Source organism: Myotis daubentonii, chromosome 6, assembly GCF_963259705.1.
Source record: "Myotis daubentonii chromosome 6, mMyoDau2.1, whole genome shotgun sequence".
Taxonomy (NCBI): domain Eukaryota; kingdom Metazoa; phylum Chordata; class Mammalia; order Chiroptera; family Vespertilionidae; genus Myotis; species Myotis daubentonii.
The window spans coordinates 91,859,898-91,882,716 of NC_081845.1; the positions used below are offsets into that span (position 1 = coordinate 91,859,898).

Genomic DNA, 22,819 nt, shown 5'->3' on the forward strand with positions numbered 1-22,819 from the left:
TCTCCAGTGCTCACTGCGGAAGCCCCTGGTGAGTGAGCAAACTCATCCAGGCGACAGGAAAACAGCAAGCCAGCACCTGCAGCTAAGGACTGGGGTTTTGTTAAAACAACTGCTCCTACACTGGGCCTATGCTGGATTTGAGGAGAAAGGAATAGAAAACAGAACTGAAAAACAAGTGATGTAAGCTCCAAGGGGACCCGCAACTGGAACTGGGCAGAGTCCCTCTTCTGGTCACACATCTGGAAATGAGGAGTGACGGGGAAATGGCTGGACACTCTGAGTTTTCAAACGGGGAGGGAAAAGTGAAAGCCTTTTTTATAGAAGTCATCTGGTTAGATTCTCTCCTCCATTTCAGTCCAAACAGTTTTAAAAACAAACGCCGAAGAGTCCCGCCCCCCGCTGGCGGACCCCGTCCCGAGCCCTCCTCCCCAGTGGGGGCTCACGGGGGTCGAGCACGCTTCCTCCCGGCACCGCGCTGAGGCGGCAGAAGATGTTGCAGAGCCCACTGCCCACTCGCGAGTACGTAACTGCTCTAAGCCCCGGCTTCTTTACTTATAAAATGAGGATCTAATCCTTACTTTACAGGACTGAGTTACCATTAAAAGAGACCGTGGACTACACAAATGTCACTGGCTCTGTCTCTTAAAAATGAGCCCAAATCCGCCTATTTAATTTAATAGACCGTTTAGACCAGCAGTTCTCAACCTGTGGGTCACAACCCCTTTGGGGGTCGAACGACCCTTTCACAGGGGTCGCCTAAGACCATCGGAAAACACATATATAATTACATGTTGTTTCTGTGATTAATCACTATGCTTTAATTATGTTCAACTTGTAACAATGAAATTGGGGGTCACCACAACATGAGGAACTGTATTAAAGGGTCGCGGCATTAGGAAGGTTGAGAACCACTGGTTTAGATGGTAGATAGTTTTCATAAACCGTTATTCCATGACTCTCCCCTCCCCTCAGAGGAAAAGGGATAGGGGAAGGAGAGGTGCAGTCTGTTTAGTACTTGCCCTCAGGCATCTGGTGTCTGCACAGCCTCCCTCCCAGGTCTGTGCTCCGGGACCCATCAAAAGGGAGCCTAACCCATGTGTGGAGGTCACGTCACCTCTTGGTAAGCACCCAACAAACTTACGAGCAAGTCCCCCTCCTGGAGCCCTGTGGTTCTGTTCTCAGTTGGTGGAGGTGGGAGCTGGCCAGGTGGTTCCACTGACCCTGCTTCCTCATTAGATGACCCTTTCCCACACCAGGTCACCTGGAGGGCCTTTGGCTGCTTCCTTGGAGGAGCTGAGAGCGAGGTGAGCAGGGAAGGCCCACAGCACCTCACACAAGCCTCAGAGAACCAGGAAGGGCAGGCTGGCATCCCCCCCTCCCAGCCATTCCTGTAGGACTGGTCAGTGGTAGGTCTGGCTTAGCAGAGCTACCTTGAGAAGAAGGCAAATTATCCTATATAATAAAAGGCTAATATGCAAATAGACCGAAAGGTAGAACGACCGGTCGCTATGGTGTGCACTGACCACCGGGGGAAGACGCTAACACAGGAGCTGTTCCCTGGTGGTCAGTGCGCTCCCACGGGGGGAGTGCCACTCAGCCAGAAGCTGGGCTCACGGCTGGCAAGCACAGCGGTGGTGGCAAGAGCCTCTCCTGCCTCCGTGACAGCACTAAGGATGTCCAACTGACATCCCCGTGGGGAGTGGGCCTAAGCCATCAGTCAGACATCCCCCGAGGGCTCCCAGACTGCAAGAGGGCACAGGCTGGGCTGAGGGACTGCCCCCGAGTGCACGAATTTCATGCACCAGGCCTCTAGTCTATATAATAAAAGCATAATATGCTAATTAGACTGGACATCCTTCCAGATGTCCTTCCTTCCAGACAAAACTGCAGCGGGCAGGGGCCATGGCAGAGGCCCCCAGCCACAGTGGCAGCGGGTGGGGGCTGGGGCCAAGGCCCTTGCACGAATTTTGTGCATCGGGCCTCTAGGCTATATATATAAAAGGCTAATATGCGAAGTGTCTCCTTGGGAGTTTGACCAGGAGTTCAATCACTCGCTATGACGTGCTGACCACCAGAGGGCAGTACGGAACATGGTGGGCAACCAGTGGCGGCGGCGGGGGCGGGGCGCTGAGGGAGCGAGGGAAGGAGGAGGGGAACCCTGCGGTGGTGCATGCATGGGTGGCAAGGGAAGGAAGGGGCAGGGAGGTGGGGAATCTGATCAGCCCTGATTGCCAGCCAGGCCCAGGGACCCTATTCGTGTATGAATTTCGTGCACTGGGCCTCTAGTTTGTATATAGTCAGCAATTAAGAGCAGAAACCGTCTCGAGAATTTCTCCTCTGAAATTTACATTCAATTCTGAACGGGACCGATTTTAATAAAATGAGTAGCACATGCACATGGCCCCACTTAGCAGAGCCACACACTCGGTTGAACTACAGCCAGCTCAGGCTGAGAGGACTTCCCAGGGGTGCCGCGGAGCACCATCACGGGCAAGGGTTTCTTAGCTTTCAGAGTTTTGAGCTGAAGTGGGAATTTTCTGAACATTTAAGGTGTGAAGAGCAGGAGTAAAATGGGAAGGAACACAGGGTAATTCATACACATGAAACAGAAATCTCAACCATTAAAACAGCTGCTTTGCGCTTAAGGAAGCCTCCCTTTCCTTAGCCCGAAGGGCATCATTTAGGGAAACTGAGCGGCTTCTCAAGAGCTTGTTTACATCCGTCCAATCCTCCCCCCCGAAGCGGGCAGATAAGGACGTGCAAAGGCTCGAAAGGCTGGACAAAGCTGGCTCTACGTGCCCCCGATTGCAAACCTCTTCAAACCACTGCTTAGCAAGCGTGACTTTCACATGGACAGACAGTTTTGTTTTTCCTGCATTAATCAACACAAGGCGCTGACTCCTTCAGAGAACTCCCTCAGGTACAACTCATCCCGGTTTCGTGAAGCCTCCAGAGGAGGCTGTGTCTCCACCCTGAGCTCCGGGAACCCCGCTTGTCCTTGACAAGCCCACGGACAGGTGGTTCTGAGACACACAGAGGCCCTGGGGCAGGTGCGGGCGGCAGAGGATGCAGAGGGCCCGAGAGGGGCCGCCCGCTCCCCTCACCGCTGTCCGCCTGGCCCGTAACTGACACAGACACTCCTGTGCCCGCTCACTCTCCGCCGTTCAGGACCGGGGCCACAGTGTGCTTTGTTTTTCTTCGCAGTGGTGTTGGCAATGACCAGGTACCCAGAGGTACCAAAGGAAACAAGAGAAGAGCCATCCTAATTTACATGACTTGATTAATATAGCACTTCAGGGAAACAACGAGCAGAGTGAACTATCCAGTCAAAAGGATACAGCTTTATATTGTTACAAAAAGTAAAAACCTCACCTTGTTTCCAGGACAGAGACAGATCATTGTAACACAGGATCACAGGGTTGCACACCCAGCTGGCAAACACTCTGGGTCTGGAATTCCTTCCCCAACCACATTACATCAGCTTAGCACATCTGTAAAACATCTTCCCTGGAGTCAGACCCTAAAGATCAGGCCCGGGAGGCACCCTCCACCCGGCCAGCATCTAGCTCATCCCCCCCTGAAGACACTGGTAAGAGCAACACAGCCCACAGCGATGGTGCTGCCTCAGCAGGCAAGGGAGGGGGACCAGCAGCCTAAGTGCCAAGAAACCAGCCAGGAGAAGGAGGGGAGAGCCAAAAGATAAAATGGAGAAAAGTATGACTTCAGGAGTAACCATTTCAATTATAATCAACTTCAGTCTGGCATCGCCGAGACGCCGAGAGCCGCGGACCCTGGGAAAGTTCACTTCTTGAGTGCAGTGTGAGGTTGTTTGATCTTTTCTCAGTGGTTCTTGATTCATTCTGTTCGGGAAACAGCAATGACTTCTTTCATCAGCCATGGCTTTCCTAACACAGTACAGGGTGGTGTGGCCAGGAAGACGGGCACGCAGGCCCAGCTGCAAAAGGATGGCTCTGAAGTCGGGCCAGCAGAGGGGGTCGCTGTGCACGTGAGGGAGGCACCATCAGTTCCTCGCTGGGAGCGTGGCCTTGAGGCTGCGGGGCCAAAAGACCTGGCGGAGCCCAGTCTCTCCCAGACAGGTAGGTACTGGAGAGTGCGGGCCCAGCAGTGGGAGCGCCAGGCGCTGGCCCTCAGCTGGCTTACAGCTGGCTCACACACGCATGCACAGGGCAGGGAACCAAGTAACCAGCCCCTGGAAAGTGGTTTCATTGTTTTTTTAAAAAAATTATTTCCTCCTTTCGATCCGGTCTTCACCTCAGAACCGTCCCTCGGCACAGTCCTGTTTCCTACGGTTCTGAGAGGGTGGTCGCATCGCAGAGGACCAACGGCTGGACCCCCCGGGCTACAATGTAGACCTTCCAGTGGACGGCACCAGCGTAGCCTGCAGGGTGACAGCAACAGAAGCCTGTGAACGTCAGGGCCTGGGCACACCTGCAAAGCAGGCGAACCTCGCTCTGAAGGTCTTTCAGGCCTTCCTGGCCTAAATATGCCCAGTTATTATCAGTCTTCCTGTAACCTGACACCCACCAGGAGCCACTCGGAACCAGCTCCATTGCTGCCCTCACCTGGGGACTAAACGCCAGTCCCACAGGTTCACATCGGCAGGTGCTCTGATGAGCTGGTGCTGGGCATCAATTCCGAGAAATGACCTCATCGTTTTCAGCAAGAAGACAGGATGGGCTGAGGGGGAGGGGTCCCCTGCTCGATTTTCCTGAGGTATCTCTACACAGGGTCTCATTACCCAACATCCAGATTGGCCCAACCCAGCATCTCCTAAATTGTGTCCTGTAAGAGGTCCAAGGAAAATGGTTCTGTGGCCAAGGAAGTTTGAGAAACACTAGATTCCTCCAGGGCTTTTCGGAGCCTTTTATACATAATGTGCACTATGTATGGACAAGACCGGCGTTTCCCGAAGTCTACTGACCAAAGGACCCATTTGCCCAGGGCCTTCCCGCGGGGTGCCTGCTCCTGCCGGTCCTTAGGAAACACTGACCAGAATCATGGGAGTGGGCGGAAAGGTGACTCAAACCCCGACCACGCCAGCACTCTCTGGATGGACATTTCGTAGTGTCTGATGTGCCCCACTCCTCTGTACATGGAGGGCCCCGAGCAGACCCGAGCCTCCGCCTGGGGAGTCAGGAAAGCTCACTGTGAGCAGTGACGGGACAGTCCGGCGGGTGCAGGCTCACCGCGCCTGACCCCTACGTCAGCCTTGGAAACGCCCCTCTCTCAGGTTTCTGTACCCTTGTCCCCTCCCCTCAACCTCCACAGGACAATGCTTATCATGTCAAAAAGCACAGAAGCTGCTTGTCACGCTGCCATTCCTAAGGGTCCCTGAGCTGCTCAAGATGCCACCTGTCCTCAACCCTCCATGGTGGGGCCTGCTCTTGGGTCCTCACTTGTAACTGAGGCGGCTGCAGCCAGGTGTCTGTAGCTGCCACTGCTCAGGTGCCCGTTGTCCTCCCTGCCTTCTCCCAGGCACGTCCTCTTCTCTTGTTCTCGTCTGTCTTCTGTCCCTTCTCCACATCCGTTACGTGGCTGGCCTTTCGTGGGCACTGCCAACCTCAGGGCTCCTTTCCTCCTGGTCTGTGGCCGCCAGTCACAGCTCGGCAGGCATTGGCTCTGGATTTCAGCTAGTCTGGACTATGCCCACTGGACCTGCTGCTCAAAGCTTCTCTGATCTCTGTCAGGCACCCATTCTTTCTTCTCCCCTCACTCTATAGCTGGCATTCTAGATGCTTGTGGGAGCCAGAGGCCTGGGATTTGGATAACTAAGGTGTTTCTGCAGTTGTCTGTACTGTCAGGATTTGTAGAGTGTAAGACAGACTTTGAATGCACAACTACACACTCCCAGGGCCATGCCGTGCAGGCTTGTGCAGCCGTCACTCCACCACAGGAAAACAGGTCCAGAACACTTTCCACACAAGAATCTTCCTTTTGGCAGAAATTCCCAGGGGCCAGACCAGCTGTGCTCCATCATTAGTCAATGGTTAATTTGTGCATTTTTATTTTTCCATTTCTAAACTGAAATCAAAGTTATGTAACTTGGATTAAAACTTGGCACACTTCACAGTGTGCACCCTTCCTCCAAAAGAGGTGAGGTTTCTGGGCCCAGGTTTTCTGGAAAGGTAAATTAAAGAAATCAACTGAGAGTCCAGTCTGGGCTCTGCCAGGGACTCCAGGCCTCCCCTAGGTTTTGCGAGGCAGGAAAGACAGGAGAGCAATGGGATGCTTGCTCATTTATTTGCTTCTGCCAAGAAAACTTTACAGTCACACTGATTGCTACTGACAGCAGTTGATTTAAACCTGTTTCCCTGAAACCAACTTCTAGAATATAATGCACAGAACAAGTCACAGTTGGGAAATCATGGAGCCAAGGGTGAGTCATGGCTGTGAGGCTGTGACCTGCCTGTGGGACCCACCCGGGAGGTGAGACTGCCTGTGTGGCTGCTGCCCTTACATGCTGCTTGCATTGCATTGTTATATTAGCAAAATGGCACCGAAAGGGGTTTCCTCGAATCTGGAATTGAACCTCCCCTGACCTGACTGCTAAACGAGACACTGAGACTCGAGGCTTTCGTTGCTTAACTGACAGAGGGGCCCTGGCACGTCACCTCTCCTCTCTGGGTCTCTCTCCTCAGCTGGAAAATAAAGGCCTGCTCTCCATATCGGCAGAACCCTTCCTAACATGGACACGTACATTCTACACGAATATACAAGACCTTTCCTTCTGCCACATTTTCTCATTATTGTTCGGTTTAAGCATAAATATTGACCCTGTCAGTAAAAAATGCTCTTCTTCACTCTACTTCATTGATCTTTGTGAAGGCCATATTTAACTCTTACACTATTTTTTGAGTTAAAGACTAAAAAGATCCTGGGGCCGACCTTGCCCTCCTGGGCCCCACCTACCGATATCGCCGGGCTCCAGCGGCATGGCCATGGAGTGGCAGTGTCTACGGCACTGGAAGGGCGGGATGAGCTGCAGCATGGCCTCTCCGCTGCCCAGGGTGAACAGGTCATGCATCCTATGCATCTGGAGGAAACACAGGGCAGGAAAGGAAGGAAAAGAAAACAAAGTAAACCCGGGGGTGTGGGAGACTGACACACAAACATCCACACACTCTGAGTTCCCCAGCAGCCTAGGCTAAAAGGGAAACAGACCCAGTAACACAATTCACAATTACGTCCAAAAGACGAAAACAAACTAGTTTCTCCAAAGCATGGCATCGCTCAGTATTGAGACCAGGGTAAACATCGCTCCTGATAGCTTCCACAGAGACACCGTAATTAAGTGGGGCCTCAACAATCGCCCTATCGCAGAAATGGCACAAGCTTCATAATTTACAACTATTTCTAGTCACAGCTTCAAAGTAGGTCAAAGGCAAAACATCTAACTGCAATTTTACGAAAGTCTAGCAAAGGCCAATACATGTTGGTCTAAGAATGAAGTCTTCTGAGGGACTAGTTTGATCCAGACTTTTAAACTGATAGATATCTACATATCCTTTGGGCAACGCTCCATGAATATTCCTTCTTACTGCCAGGGTTTTTATGAGAATCAAAGAGTGGCAAGTTCAAGTTTACACTTTCTGGCAAGACCCAGGTGAGCAGATATGCCATGCTACTGATTGAAAGCTAATGACAGTAAGATTGGCCTCCGATTTTGAAAACCAAGGAGGCCACCAGGTTATGCACCTGCAGCGGCAATGGCTACACTTCTGAGGGAGCACTACTGCCACCCACAGGCATGGCATGCACCCTGCTGTGTGCCAGGCACAGTTGCAAACCCTGGGCCAGGAAGTAGGACAAAGGGAGAGGCTGATCTCACTCACCTAAGTGAGAGAGAACCCCTAGCCTCCCCTCCCAGTCCTGCCCGTCTGGGAAAGCCTCCAGATGCCCACAGAAAGCAGGGATCCAAAGTCTGACTTTCCTCTTCACCACTCAGGGCCTCCAGAGTCTTAGATTTTGGCCCATCTTCTCTTGTCCCCAACCCTGGTCTCCCTGTTGCTCCCACAGGCCCTGGCCATGACTGATCCCATGGCCACACGAGAGCCATTCCAAATGTTGCTGCGGTGAAAGGAGGAGGACTAGGGAGGTCTGGTGGCTTGAGCTGCCTGCAGCTGACTGGTCCCAGCAGAAGCGCTGACACCTGCAGTCTTGAAAAACCCCTGAAGACCAACACCAGGTGGATATACTAGAATTTCTCTTCATATACGCCTGAGGGGGCGGGACCATGATCCTCCACACCCAGGGTGGGAAGCAGCAGACACCAGGGTGGAGCAGGACCGCTGTGGGCAACTATGTGGAAGGGGTGCAGGGACCTGCAGCTCCTCACCTCTTCCCCCAGTGCCTCTTAACAATCAAGTCTCCACTTCTGCATCCCAAGGCTCCTGCAGACATGGGGTTTCCAGGCCCAGGGCCCAGGGACATGGACAACAGGGTGGAGTCGCAAGGCCGTCTCGAGCCTGGGCCAGGGTGGGGAACAGATGCTCCAAGAAACCAGACTCAGGATTTTTGCCTGTTTGGGCCACTCCCCTTCCCAAAACATCCCTGAGAACCATAACAAGATGCCTCTGATAGGCGGCTGAGTAACTCTGTATTTACCACTTTGGCTGGGCTCCTTGGGTTGCTGTTAAGCAGGCTGATGACATTAACTTTAGATTCAAGTGGGACAAGCAAGATAAAGATAAAGGCCCTCGCCCCAGGATGATATTCTAATTGTGAAGATGAAATCATACGAGGGCCCCGAGTCCAGCCAGCGACAGGACAAACGTCTTTAAAATCAAGGAAGAGCCCAGCACCTCCGCCCTGCTGCTGGCAGACAGAAGAGCTCACTTCTAGACACAGTGATTGTTTTTCTAGGCTTTGAAATTCCTTTAACACGATTCAGCAAACTGGGAGCCAATAGTATCAGGAGGTTGAAGACATAACCCAGTGTTGGTGGGGTCATGGTTTGGGAAATTTAATTTTTTTACAGAGTAAAAATTCATGATTTTAATTCTTTCAAACCAATCCAGGCTCAAAAACCTTCCTCAGGAATGAGACTCAACAAAAGATCAACTCAGAGACAAGTAAGCCACCATAGACACAGCACAGTACTGCCGAGGCCAGTGGAGGGGGAAGTGAGGGGCTGGGGTGGCCCTGGGCTGAGGTGAGAGGCATGGCCTCTACGCTGGGCTGCCTACCTCGGGCACATGCCCATCCACCATTTAGTCCCCAAACCTCCATGCTCCCAAGCTTTCTGCTTCTCCAGTTCTCCAGCTGAGGTTCCTCCTGTATTTCTGGGGAAAGCCAACCTGGGAGTGGGGAGGGGGGGGGGGGGGGCGTTCCCTCCTATTAACTTGCTGTGTCCTTGCGCAGATCATTTACTCTTGCTGGGGCTCAATTTCCTTATCTACAAAGTGAGTGACATGGACTATGGAATTACATACTGTTCTCTTATAGTTGCTGCTTTCTACTTTGAGGTAGAGAAGTCAGACTAACTTAGGGTTCTACGTACTTGAATGCAGAAGCGTGGCTTGCGGGAGGTAGACTTGCAGGAGGCAGACTCTCCATAGCATGTCTTCCTAAAGGAGCAGGCTGCCCGGTCTCCTGGCTACAGGGAGGGTGTCCCTGCAATTCGCCCCCTAAGTTGATGTGCAGGGAAGGCCTTGATTATGTCATCGGCCCAGGTCCCAAAGGAGGAAAGTTCTGGATCTAAGTGCTCTCAAAATTTCCTACCTTACTCCCCACAATAGGTTCTGGTTGAAGAAAGAAGCACTTTTTCAAGGAGGCATCTTTTGGAAATGGGAGGTGGGTGAAAACAGGAAAGAGCTCACGTAAAATGTGTGATCTGTTCAGAGGTCTTCTCCTATAAAAGTTTGGAAGAGAAAAAAGTTATTAAACTGGGCAAGCCAGCCTCCGACTAACATAGAGCTGAGCAGGGTGGGAAAACTATGGGTGGTGGGTAAAGAGGAAAAATATCAGGACAATATTTTAAGTATTAGGTCCATGAAGTACAGTCATGCCAAATCAATTAACTGTAACATGTACATGCACACACATAAACTCCACAGCCACGATTTGTCCATGTGGGTGGGTGTTTATAAAATCCAGCTAAAACAACATATAGAGGAAGGAAAGAAACAATCCATTCATTCTATCTTGGAAAAGAGACTGAAGTACTAACAAGCCAAGTGGGAGAAGAGACCAAGGGAGGAGGAAGCAGCAGACACCGCGAGCCTTCTCCGGAGGCGAAGCGCCATGCACTGGGAAGCCTGACTAGGTTGTTAAACTGAGTCATTGATCACGAAAGAAACAGCGAATTTAAAGAAAAGCAGAAGCACCGAGAAATTATCCAACAAAAAGCCTGAGAGCAGTTCTCCTTCCCTGTGGAGGGGTTCTAGATCAGCGGTTGCCAACCTTCCGGACCTCAGGGACCACCGTGGTCCTCGGACCATCGGTTGGCAACCGCTCTTCTAGATGGAAACTGGCTTTCCGTTTCTTTCTAGACAGCACCCAAGAAATGGACCGAGCTTCTGTAGGACACAGGGAGGAACAGGGAGGCAGATCTGAGCTTCAGTCCCGACTGGGTGACCTTAAGCAAGGTAATTAACCTCTCTGATCGCCACTTTTCTGATCTGAAAGGTGACAATGACAATTCCTACTTCCCAGAGCTATTCTGAGCATCACCGCTGAGTAACAGACACTATGCACCAAGACACACTGCCTGGCACAGAGCGTGACGGGGAATGCAGCCTCCCTTCCATTCTTCATGCTCTCTCTTCAGCCCTCAACGCCCAGGACCCACGCTGCAGAAACACAATGCTAAACACATACCTAGAGGTAAACTATGAATCTATTAGGCAACCCTGGTGTCCACCCATGCTGTCACTCCTCCATACACATCTCTTCACTCATCCCTTTCTCTCTCTTCACTGGTTTGTCCACTGTGAGCTCCTGCGTGTTCTCTGACTTGCACGGTACTGCAAGGTATCTGCACAGTGTTGACACTCGGTCTGCCCCTTGCCACATACACACAGGCCAAGCGCCCTTTGGACACTCACCACGGGTAAGGAAATGGGAGCCACCGGTGAGGAAAGCAGCGCCACCACTTGGAGAAAACCCCTTCCTCGAAGCCTTCTGTCACCTCAGGGTACTGGCACAGAAAATGCTGAATGTCCTTCGACAACAGGGGCCGTTCCGTCTTGGCAAGGCCAAAACCAAAAGCAAAGCAGAACAACAGAATTACTTCCCAGGAATGTCATAGAGCTTGGCGGTTTCAGCCATTAAAAGGGTAGTCAGTGGGAGAATCAGCCTCTAGCTCACCTTGATCACCAGAGGATGGAGTCTCTCAAATTCCTTTGGGGCATCTTCCAGGAGCATTACCTTGAGGGGTAATTTCTGGGCACAACCAGTGCAGTTGGCAGGGATGGGGTCTGACTCATTCTGCTCACGGTCGTTTGTCCACCAGGGGTCAAAATCTGAGTGAGGATGAGATGGAGGCAGATACAGGAAGAACACAGCAGGTAAATCCAACAGGCCAGCAATGAAGTAGGAAGGGAAGATATACTAAGAATTTTTTAAGCTGACAATGGCAACCTCTGAAAAGGAGCAGAGCGCCGGGCTGGGGGTGGGGGTGGGGGGTTGTGGAGACAGCGTGGGAAGGAGGGGTACTTTTCCCTGCAGGCTCTTCTACACTGTATGGGAAATATTTTTTTAACCTGTACACATATCTCCTAAGCCAAACCAGCAAATGAAGCCGAACAGGAAGACATTCAGTGGCATGGGGTAGAGATGTAGTTCCTCCACCCTTTTTTAAAAAATATGTTTTTATTTATTTCAGAGAGAAAGGGAGAGAGAGAAAGATCAAAGAAGAGAGAATCAATGGGCTGCCTACTGCATGCCCCACACTGGGGTCGAGCCTGCAACCCAGGCATGTGCCCTGACAGGGAATCAAACCCGGGACCTTTCAGTCTGCAGGCCAATGCTCTACCCACTGAGACCACCGGCCAGGGCTCCTCCACCATTTTCTAACCTGGGGCCCACACGTGTGAACCGTCTACAGCACACGGGGGAGGGGCGGGCAGAGAGGGGTCCCACCATCAGTGCTGAGTCCCGCTGCGTGTCTTCTCCAGCTCTCTGGGTGTGTGCCTAGGCCAGTGATGGCGAACCTTTTGAGCTTGGCGTGTCAGCATTTTGAAAAACCCTAACTTAACTCTGGTGCCGTGTCACATATAGAAATTTTTTGATATTTGCAACCATAGTAAAACAAAGACTTATATTTTTGATATTTATTTTATATATTTAAATGCCATTTAACAAAGAAAAATCAACCAAAAAAATGAGTTCGCGTGTCACCTCTGACACGCGTGTCATAGGTTTGCCATCACTGGCCTAGACCCTTGGTTCGCAAGCCCAAATGGAGGCCAGGCTAGCTCCAGGAAGGAGGAGTGAGAGGAGGGTGCAGAGAGGAGGGGTGGAGGGGAGACAGGACATTCCTGGGCCCATCTCTGGAGTAGAGTGAATTGACTGGCCCAGCGCAGAAGGGGTTAGGGGGTACTATCCACGGTTTCTCCCCCAGGACAGCAGGTGGGTCAAAGGAAGAGTGCTCTCCCGGGCCCTGATGGGTGGCCCCTGCCTGAGGGGTTGGCTCTGCTGCCACACAGTGCTTCTCCGTTTCCCCCTGTTCCTGCCCTCCGGCACGCCTCTGTTTACAACCTCACTGCACTATTTCTTGTTTGCTTTTGTTCCATTCTGGGTTTTACACGTGTTCTCTGAGATATTTGTTTGTGATAAACTCTAATTTGAATCCAAAATGTTTCACCAGATGGTTTCTGATTAAAACCCAATGGAAACCAACTCAGGAGAGAGCCTAGAACAAAGACAGCAGACAAGCCAAGGTGGCTAAACTGTGCCGTCAGTTCTTCACACCGACAGACACACTGGGGGACTGACTCCTGGCCACACAGCATGTTGTCGCCGCAGCAGCGCTTTGTCCTTGTTTCCTTACAGCGGCAGTATCAGCGCGGAGGACGCCCTGTCAGGGAAGCCTGCCTGTGTTCTCAGCGAGTCTCCCAGGCACCCCCACCTCCGGCAGATAGAACCTGTGTTTCCTTGAGGCAGCTGCCACCTCCCCTTCCCGCCCCTCTCACCTGTGGGAGATCACAACCAGAGGACTGCTGCCCCTACCCGAGGCGCCTCTGTCCCGCACTGCGCGCTGGGAGCTGCGGGGCAGCTGAAACCCTTTGGTGGCACCGGAGGCTGCAAAGTTACAGGTGTTTTGGTTTTTTTTACTTTGGGAATACTTTCAAATATTCCTTATCAGAGGCCAAATATGATGGATTCTTTTATTTTAAACAATTTTACTTTATTATTATTTTTATATTTTTTTGTTGATTTCAGAAAGGGAGAGAGAGCTAGAAACATCAACGATGAGAATCACTGATTGGCTGTCTCCTGCATGCCCCCTACTGGGGATTGCGCCTGCAACCTGGGCATATGCCCTTGACCGGAATCGAACCCGGGAACCTTCAGTCCACAGGCTGACGCTCTATCTGCTGAGCCAAACCAGCTAGGGCAATATGATGGGTTCTTGCCACCATACAAGAACTCTGGGTAATGGACATACATGAGGCACACATAATCATGACAACATGTCTTAATTATATAGCATTTCAGTTTCCAGAGCACTTGTGAGGGAGAAGGGAGGGGAAAGGGAACTAATGTGCAAAGTGCCAGGCCCTACGCTAGTCATTTTCACGCGCTGTGGGTTTACTTTTTATCATATGATTATTGAGGAGTTGAGCACACTGACAGTGAGGCAGGGAGTGTGGTGGGAAGAGCAGAGGATGCGGGCGGCTGGGGGGATAGGAGGACAGTGGCTCCGAGGAGGCTGTAATGAGGGTCCAGGGCTTGGAGAGCTTGAAGCACTTGTGGCTGTACTGAAAGCAAAACAAGGACCCATCACAGGCCTGTGAGGGGGGCCTCCTGATGTCCAGGAGGCTAGTCTGGCTGTGAGTGGGCTGGGTCCTAGAGACGGGGCTGTACTCCGGCTTTGTCCCTTTAGGTGGGGGGTTGCACTGTGGTGAGAGGTGAAATATAATGAGTGTAAACGGAGGCAGTAGGCTGGGGAGGAGGAGGGGACTCCCGGTCAGGGATGACCCATCTGTAGATCTAAGCAGCACTGCAGCATGTCTGTGCGGCTGGCTCTGCCCACGAGCTCCGCCCTGAGGGAGCAGCGGCACAGAAGGCAGAGACCTGAAGGTTTCTCATCACATCTGGGGCATGAGGAGGCAGGACTGGAGGGAAAGGGCACTATTTTGCTTTCTTTGTGGAGATACCATATTAAAACAACAGCTTTACTGAGATTAATTCACATACCATAAAATTTGCTCACAGTGTACAATTCAGTGGTGTTTAGTATATTCATAGTGTAACCAGCACCATCATCCAACCAACACCCTAAAAAGAAACGCTGCTGCTATCAGTAGTCCCTTCCCATTCCAACCTCTCCCGCCAGCCCTGAGCACGGACTTGCCTGTTCTGGTATTTCACAGAAATGGAATCTACATTTTGTGTCTGACTCCTTCAACTCAGTGTAATGTTTTCAAGGTGCATCCATGTGATAGCCCGTATCAGTTCTTCATGCCTGTCTACTGCCGAGTGGCATTCCTTATATGGGTAGACTGTATTTTGTTTATTCATCCGTAAGGTGCTGGACGTTTCTACTTTAGGGCTATTATGAATAATGCTCTTATAAACATTTGCGTGCAAATTTTTGGGTGGGCATGTTTTCAGTTCTCGTGTGCATACCTAGGAGTGGAATTACTAGGTCATTTGCTTACTCTGTGTTTAACTTTTTGAGCAACTGCCAAACTGTGTTCCAAAGCAGCTGTGCTATTTTACGTTCCCATCAGGAATGGATGAGGGTTCCAATTCCTCCATGTCCTTGCCAACACTTCTTATTGTCTATCTTTTTGTTACAGCCATCCTGGTGTGCGTGAAGTACCTTCTCGCTGTGGTTTTGGTTTGCATTTCCATGATGGCTATTGATGTTGAGCATCTTTCATATGCATATTCCTTATCTGTGTATCTTTTTTGGAGAAATGCCATTCACACCTTTTGCCCATTTTTAATTGGATTATTTGTCTGTCTATTATTGAGCCGTAAGAGTTGAAGAGAATAAATTCTTGAAAAAGAAAACATTGTGAGGGAACGGCTTTACCAGATGTAGCAGCACAGTGGCATTCTATAAAGCTGGTGTAAGTGAAGTAGTGAAGGCAACCCTCAGAACTCACAGGCTCCTGTCGCCTACTCCCCGAGATATCTGTAACCCGAGCGAGACTCCAAGGCTTGCGAGTCACCCCCACACGTGCGGAGCAGCAATCCCAGCTGAGGTGGGCCCAGGCCTCACTCTCCCTTTCTGTTTCACCTCTCCCCCTATAAGCACATGTTCTTTTCACCGTTCACTTAGTGCCACATTTTCTGCAGTTTTGTCGGAGATTTTACTGTTTAAAATGGCCCCGAGGCTGTGGGGGAGTAGAGGAGCAGGGAACTCTCTGTACTTTCTGCTCAATTTTGCTGTGAACCTAAAATGGCTCTAAAAGGATAATAAAAAAAATGTCCCCTGAGCCAAGTGCTAAAGTACTTTCTAGTGTCCCTAAGTACAGGCTGTGATGTGCCTTCCAGAGAAAATACATGTGTTAGATCAACTTTGTTCAGGCAAGAGTTATAGTGCTGTTGACTGAGTTCAATGTTAGTGAATCAACATTGTAAAATGAGGTGTCTTTAAACAGAAACATACAGAAAACAAGGTCTGTATTGATCAGCTGATGATGTGGCTAGAGGCTTCAGGAACCTGCCTCTATTTCCCTTGGGGGTGTGGGTCAGTATTCACTAGTTCAGTGTTTGCAGGGATTTTATAGAACATAACCACAGCACACAATGAGAACCGACTGTATAATCCCATAAAGGAACAGACAAAAAACTTAATAAAACAGAATAAAGAATGTGGCAAGAGATCCAGAATATTTAATTCATGATAAAGGTCAGTCTTAATTCACTGACGATAGAAGGGATTCAGTAAGTTATATTGGGACAAGCGGCTACCTATTTGGAAGAAAATAAAGTTTAATCCTTACCTTTCACTATACACTGAAATAAATTCTATATAAATTAAACATATAGAGTGAACAAAATTTTAAAAATAATTAGAGGAAAATATGAGATGATTTTATAATTTGGGGAGCCAAAAAGGCTTCTTATGCAAGGCATAAATCAAAATGCAAGATGCCAGATTTAATCAGTATTTGCATATAAGAAATATAAGAGGTTAAAAACTAATATCTTTAATACATAATGAACTCCTATTTGATAAAAAAAAAAAAAGTTTAAATGGGCAAAGAATAGGAACACATAATCCACAGAAAAATAAATATAAATGACCTATAAAACATATGGAAAGACATCTAACACCATTAATATAGAAATGCAACTTAAAATGAGATACAATTCTTCAGTTTTCTAACTGGCAAAATAATGGCAATATCCAGTGTTGATGATCAACACATGCAAGTTTATGAAGACGATTTGGTAGTTAGTATTTATTAAAATGTAAACTGTGCATGCCCTTTGATCCAGCCTTTCCACTTCCAAGAACCTCTCTTATAGCAATAATAGTGTATGTGTATAAAGGTAACTGTATATGAACGTCCCATTTTTTATAATAGCCACTAGTAACTGTTTAATTATGGAATATTCACAGAATGAAATAATATGAAATCTTGAAAAATGTATATACTGGGTTGAATAGTGCCCCCCCAAATTCTTGTCCTCTGGAACCTCAGAATGTAACCATATTTGGAAATAAGGGCTTTGCAGATGTAATTCATTAAAACAAGGTCATACTGAAGTTGGATGGGCCCTAAGTCCAATCTAAATGGTGTCCTTGTAAGAAGAGAGGATGTGCAGACACACACACAGAGGGAAGAGGCAGAGCTACCCCAGCTAAGGATGCCAAGGATTGCTGGTAACCACCAGACACTAGAAGAAAGATTCCTCCCTAGAGCCTTCAAGAGGGAGCATAGCTCTCCCGATTCCTTGATTTTGGACTTCTAGCCTTCAGAACTGTGAGAAAATGCATTTCTGTTGTTTTAAGTCACTAGCCTGTGGCATTTTGTTATGGCAGCCTTAGAAACTAATATAATGTGTCTAGCCAAGAACAGGTAAATAAGCCTTTTTCTGTGTGCATGAACCAAAAAGCATTTTATATTTATGTACAGTAAGTATCTATCTGTACAGCCATGGAAAAACTCAAGGATGTATATAAAATTATTACTAGTGGAAAAGAAAGAAATTATTACCAGGGTTGTTTGAGTGGAGGAGTTAGAGCAACAGAGGCAAGGATATTAAAAGTATATTTTAAAACATGAAAATCTTACACCTCTTTATTGTCTTTGTATGTAAGTGTTTTATGTGTTTTCCAAATAAAAATGTCTTTGGAGACTGAAAAATTAAGCTGAGTGTCAACTTTGAAATGTAGAGTTCAGTCACCTCAGAGGCAAGAACGGAGAACTGTGGCCAGGCTGGTGGCCAGCAAAGGAAGAAGGGAAAAGAATCATTGAAAGGAGGTAGCGTATCCCACCCATATGAATTAGAGGAGCCCAAACTTCCAGAAGAAAGAGCTGTTTCCCTGGCTGGGTAGTTCCTTTGGTTAGAGCATCTTCCTCATACACCAAGGTTGCAGGTTCAATCTCTGGTCAGGGCACACACAAGAATCAACCAATGAATGCATAAATAAGTGGAACAACAAATCAATGTTTCTCTCTCAATCTCTCTAAAGAAGAAGAAGAGCTACTTTTGATTTCTCTGCAACCTTGAGATCACCAAGGTGGATAAAGAATGTGCTTATATTGGGTGGTAAGGGACTGAGGAATGGCCAGGCAGTGAAGTGTCTGGGTGCTGGGGACAATTGGGGTTCTTCCTCCCCTTGCCATAGATCCCCCAACAGCAAAGAGAGCAGTGCCCAGGCTCCAACGTGGCCTCCATCTATCTGAAGAGGTTTTATCTCATCTCTATACAACTGGCTGGAGCCATCACACCCAAGAGTAAGCAAGTCCCACCCTGGAAAGCAGCCAACAGCACACAGCAGACCATCGCGCCAGCCCAGTCCACAGCCACCTGCCATCCGCCTCTCACTTCTCACCAGCCCGGTTTCCACCCACTCTTCTTGCAACACAGGACACAAAGGCCAGTGGGAGTTGGACAGCAACTTCCTTTTAATTTCCGAGGCTTCTTTACCCCAGAGAGCCTCCTGGTACTAGCTGTTTTATATTTTATAAAGGTATGGCAGGCAAGTGAAATGCCCATAGAAGAGTTCAATAAAACTCATGACCTGTATTCCAACTTCACACCATGAGTTGGAATCATTTCAGTTTGAGATATCAGAAACAGTCTCTGAGACAAAACATGGCCCCAGAGTTAAGAAAGGCAGAAACAGTAACCTCCCAGCCTTCTCTGCAAGTTGGGCATTGTGTGGAAAAGTGGTGGCCAAGGCCGGCCAGGAGGAGTCCTGGTGCCTGAGAGCTGTTTATAAAGAAAACACACTGAGGCTGGCTTGCTGTGGACAGCCATAACATGGCCTGGAATGCCGAGTGGAGAGAGTCCTTTTACACGGATTATTAACCTGGAGAAAAGTGTGTGGGTATGTTGGGTGGGGGGAGGGGGAGACTTCTTTCCAGGACAAAAACCTCCCTCCGGGTAAAAAAGATAGGAAAGAAAGGCACAAAGCCAAGACTAGCTCCACAAGAGCAGGAGGACTGTCTGTTTTCTTCACGGCTCTGTTGAGAACAGTGCCTGGCATACTGGGAGGTCTCAATACACATTCACTGAATGAGTGAATGAATGAATGAAACCTTGACTTTTCAGAAGCTTTCGCAATTAAGTCCATGGGGAGAAAAATCAAATGAGCAGTCTGAATTCGGAAAAACCCAAAGTAAATATTACGAAAGTACAACTTCTAGATTTCTTATATTATAAATGTACCCAAGAAAAGCCTGCAAGCCCACAACAAAGATTTTGTGACTTTCCCTGTTGCATGCTCAGTATTTAATCAGGCTACTCTCCAGCAGCTCATTTCTTAGCACCTCTTCTGCAATCCTGGGCGTGAGGCAGGATGAAGTCCTGATGGTGAAGGCGCCCTGGGCCAGGTCCCCTGCATGAGTGGCCGTGAACCCAGAGCCATTTTCATCACGGTAGGGATGGAAGGAACCCATGAAATCATTGTGCCAATAGCCTTGCCTTCAGAAGCAATGCGTTTGAACCATTCAGAACCACAAAGTTCATGTATGTTCAGGAGTTCTCCTTGTATAAAAATGTCTCTAACTGTGAGATTTTAGGTAAGTTAGTCAATCCCATTGGCATAGTCTTTGAAATGTACATAGAAACAATACTCTTTGTGACTGTTGTGAAGACTGAGAAAATTCATGGCACAGTGCCTGAGACAAAGCAATGCTTGATGGAGCTGGTATTATCAGCTCAAGGAATGCTTTACTCTTTTATTTGAAAATAAAAGAGTAAGGTTGCCGGGAGCCGGTCCATCCTTGCTGTTTCAAGGGACCTGGCATATATGGCATACTGTTCTTAATATGTTTGCTCACCTTCTTGGCACTATGTGTTTTAACCAAGGTCACCTCTCTGAGAAAGGTTGTTTCCCCAGGTAGGGATTTTCCCCTGAAGTTAGGGAGGGAATAAAACCCCTTAACTAAGTGCCAGGCAGGTAATTAATCACTTTAACTACGAACAATCATGCTTAAGCTACATAATCTTTACTCCCTGGAATGGAGATAAGAAACACCCTAACCTTTGGAATAGAGATTGATAGGATTGGAATCAACTGGTATAAATACAGATGTAACAAGACAACAGGACACAGAACCTAGAGACAGAAGAACTTTGCTGGAGAGAACATGGCAAAAGATCCTGGACAGAAACTGGCCACAGAACCTAGAGTCAGAACCTAGCGAAAGAACATGGCAAAAGATCCTGGACAGAAACTGGCCACAGAACCTAGAGACAGAACCTAGCGAGAGAACCTGGCTGAAGAACCTAGAGACAGAACCTGGCTACAGAACCTGGATAGAACATGGCAAGAGAACCTGACTAGAACCTGGTGACTGAACCTGGCTGGAGAACCTAGCAAGAGAACATGGACACAGAACCTGGCTGGAGATCCTAACCAGAACTTCGCTGGAGATCCTGACCAGAACTTGGCTAGAGATCCTGGCTAGGCTGTTGATCAACTGAACGCTGTCTCCGTGTCATTCCTTCTTCACCGACTCCATCCACACCTTTGGGGACCCTGGACCTGCTGGGGTTGGACCCCAGCATAAGGGTGTTGCCTGAGGTCCAGCATTTCATCGTGGGCGCTGGCCTGGACTCAGTCTGATCAGGCCCTCAGTCCTGAGTGAATGCATGATCTACAGTCCCAGCACTCCTGGGTGTTTCAGCCTCCCCTTGACAGCTCACAGCCGCATGGAGCTCCAGGGATGCAGTGCAGATACTGAGATGCACTTCTCCTTGTAGGAGAGAAGGATCCCAGGCCTCCTCAGTATAAACAGGTGTTTATAATTAAAGGTTGTAAATGCCCAACATAAACAAAATCACTGAACCTAACATGCCGGAATCTGGCTTGACTGGGTGGCTACAACTGGCAGTAAGTGTGGTGTGATGGGAAGAATGCTACACCAGGTTCAAGTGCTAGTTTGCCACTTTTAGCTGGGTAACAAGTTACTTCACCTCTCCTGGCCTCCATGTCCTCTTTATAAAACGGGGATATGTACTAGATCAGTTCCTTTTTAAAAGTTCCTTTTTAGCTCTAAGACAATGATTCCATGGAAGGGTGAAAGCCAAGAGAACGGCTGCTGGCAGGGTCACAGTGGACATAAAGGGGACTAAGAATGGAAGGGAAAACTATGGGTGAGTAAGTGAAAGGATTAAGTCAAACAATAACAGCGCCTATGATGGCGCCGACAGGGAGGAGGACGAGCTGGGTTGAATGCCCAGGAAAAGAGAGGGTCAGACAAATTCTAAAGGGCCAGTAACTTGGAGGACTCTTATCTTTGGACTTGCAGTGCCAGTGAGAAAGAGCCTTTTCTTTAGGGGACTGGGAGCTGAAAGAAAGCATCCGATGACCTGAGGGAGAGAGAGTGTAGAGCTCCCAAATCAAACTCCTATTCTTAGGTACTGTGTAGCTACAAACTATCATTCCACATGTTAAGAGCTCAAACTCTGAAGATGGGCTGCCTGCATTCAAATTACGGTTCCATTACTTAACTAGCTTGGGACCTTGGGCAAGTGACCCTCATTTCACTGTACCTCAGTGTCTTCATCTGTAAAATAGGCATAAAACCAGAACCATCTCACAGGAATATTATAAAGATGAACCAATATATAGAAAGCCCTTTGAATAGGGCCTGGCATCTGGTCAGCTTGTTTATTTCCTGCTGCAACAAGGGATGTTTACATGGCTCACTACAGTCCCTGCATGCTCCTCAAGGCTTTCCCGCCCAAGGCTGAAACCTAGAAGAAGAACCTCAATTCTGTTGCCTTCTATTTACCGGGAGGAGCTAAGACGAAAAACTACCAGTGTCAGGAGGAAACCGGCCACTTTCGCCACAGCTCCTGCTGCCCTCCATCATTCAGCAGGAGCCTCGGACGGCCCTGGGAAAGCTAGACAGGCCAGCCCTTAAGGAAGCAATCCCCTCCAGGACTTCCCACAGCACTCCCCCTCCACATTTACTTTAAAGGGACTCCTAAGTAATCCAAACTGAAAGGCAGTGCTTTTTGGTAGCACGACATTACAAATGCCAATTAAACTTTTTCACTTTTGGGGCCCTCTCAAGTTAATTCTCCCCAATATATTTCTATTTACCCCTTACATAATGTCACATTCTTAAGTTTCCTTCCAAATGCTCAGCAGACGCTGTTAGTTTACATGTCTACAGCTTTCCAGAATCATCACACATGGGAAAATACGGCGCATCAATATCCACGTTACAAGTGAAAGCAGCCCTTGAACAGAATCAACAACATTTTAAGAGCTAAACCACACCCTTCCAATGGTCTCTCTTTATAACTGAGCTCCAAGGACTCATTTTACTTCCATCTGCAAAGCAAAATATTTATTTGGAGTGGACCAAAAAATCAGGCTTGTTGACAAGACTCTAACATTTTTTTAATTTTAAAACTCTGACTTAGAAAATGAGCAATCATTGTCCATTGACTATTATTGCTTAACTCAACAGTCTATGGAGAGACAAAGACTGTCACTGCTATCACCCTGGTCCTAAAAACCATTGACTTCATCGCCTGTGCCCATGAGCAGAAGATGCCTTTCAGGAGCCCGTGAGGGGAAGACAGGTAAGGAGCTGGCCTGACTGAAGAGGTCCTCTGGCTCTTTCCCCCATGTGCTCTGGACTTTCCTGATCAGAGTTAAAAACTTCATATTTTCTGAGCTTTGTTGATGACTTTTCAAAAACAACCTTCCCAATAAATACAGGAAGTTATATTTGAAATTTAAAACTCTAAACATATGAGCTAATTAAAAAAACAACAACTCACAAGCCCGAGGTTTTGATTTATGATGTTCCCTTCCTCTGATTTTGATATAATTTTGGAAATCTTTCCGTGATTTCCTCAAATGTACAACAAAAGATTTCAAAGGAGACCAAGCCAAGGGATGATTTTTATGACTGATTAGGTCTTGCTTAAAGACTGGTATTATGACTATTGTCCTGGCCAGTGTGGCTTAGTTAATTGG

At 48.4% G+C, this 22,819-nt stretch overlaps 1 protein-coding gene across 2 annotated transcripts in view; it reads right to left on the reverse strand.

The window, feature by feature from the left end:
* Positions 1 to 3,263: 3,263 nt before the first annotated feature.
* C6H6orf89 (chromosome 6 C6orf89 homolog) overlaps positions 3,264 to 22,819 on the reverse strand; it is a 39,086-nt gene continuing 19,530 nt past the window's right edge. For both annotated transcript variants that reach the window (XM_059701840.1, XM_059701839.1), the window contains exons 4-8: positions 11,329 to 11,483; positions 11,067 to 11,206; positions 9,742 to 9,871; positions 6,931 to 7,054; positions 3,264 to 4,399 (exon numbers count right to left, since the gene is read on the reverse strand). In XM_059701840.1, the coding sequence (XP_059557823.1) occupies positions 4,305 to 4,399; positions 6,931 to 7,054; positions 9,742 to 9,871; positions 11,067 to 11,206; positions 11,329 to 11,483 (644 nt within the window). In that variant the 3' untranslated portion in view covers positions 3,264 to 4,304. The remainder of the gene's footprint in view (positions 4,400 to 6,930; positions 7,055 to 9,741; positions 9,872 to 11,066; positions 11,207 to 11,328; positions 11,484 to 22,819) is intronic.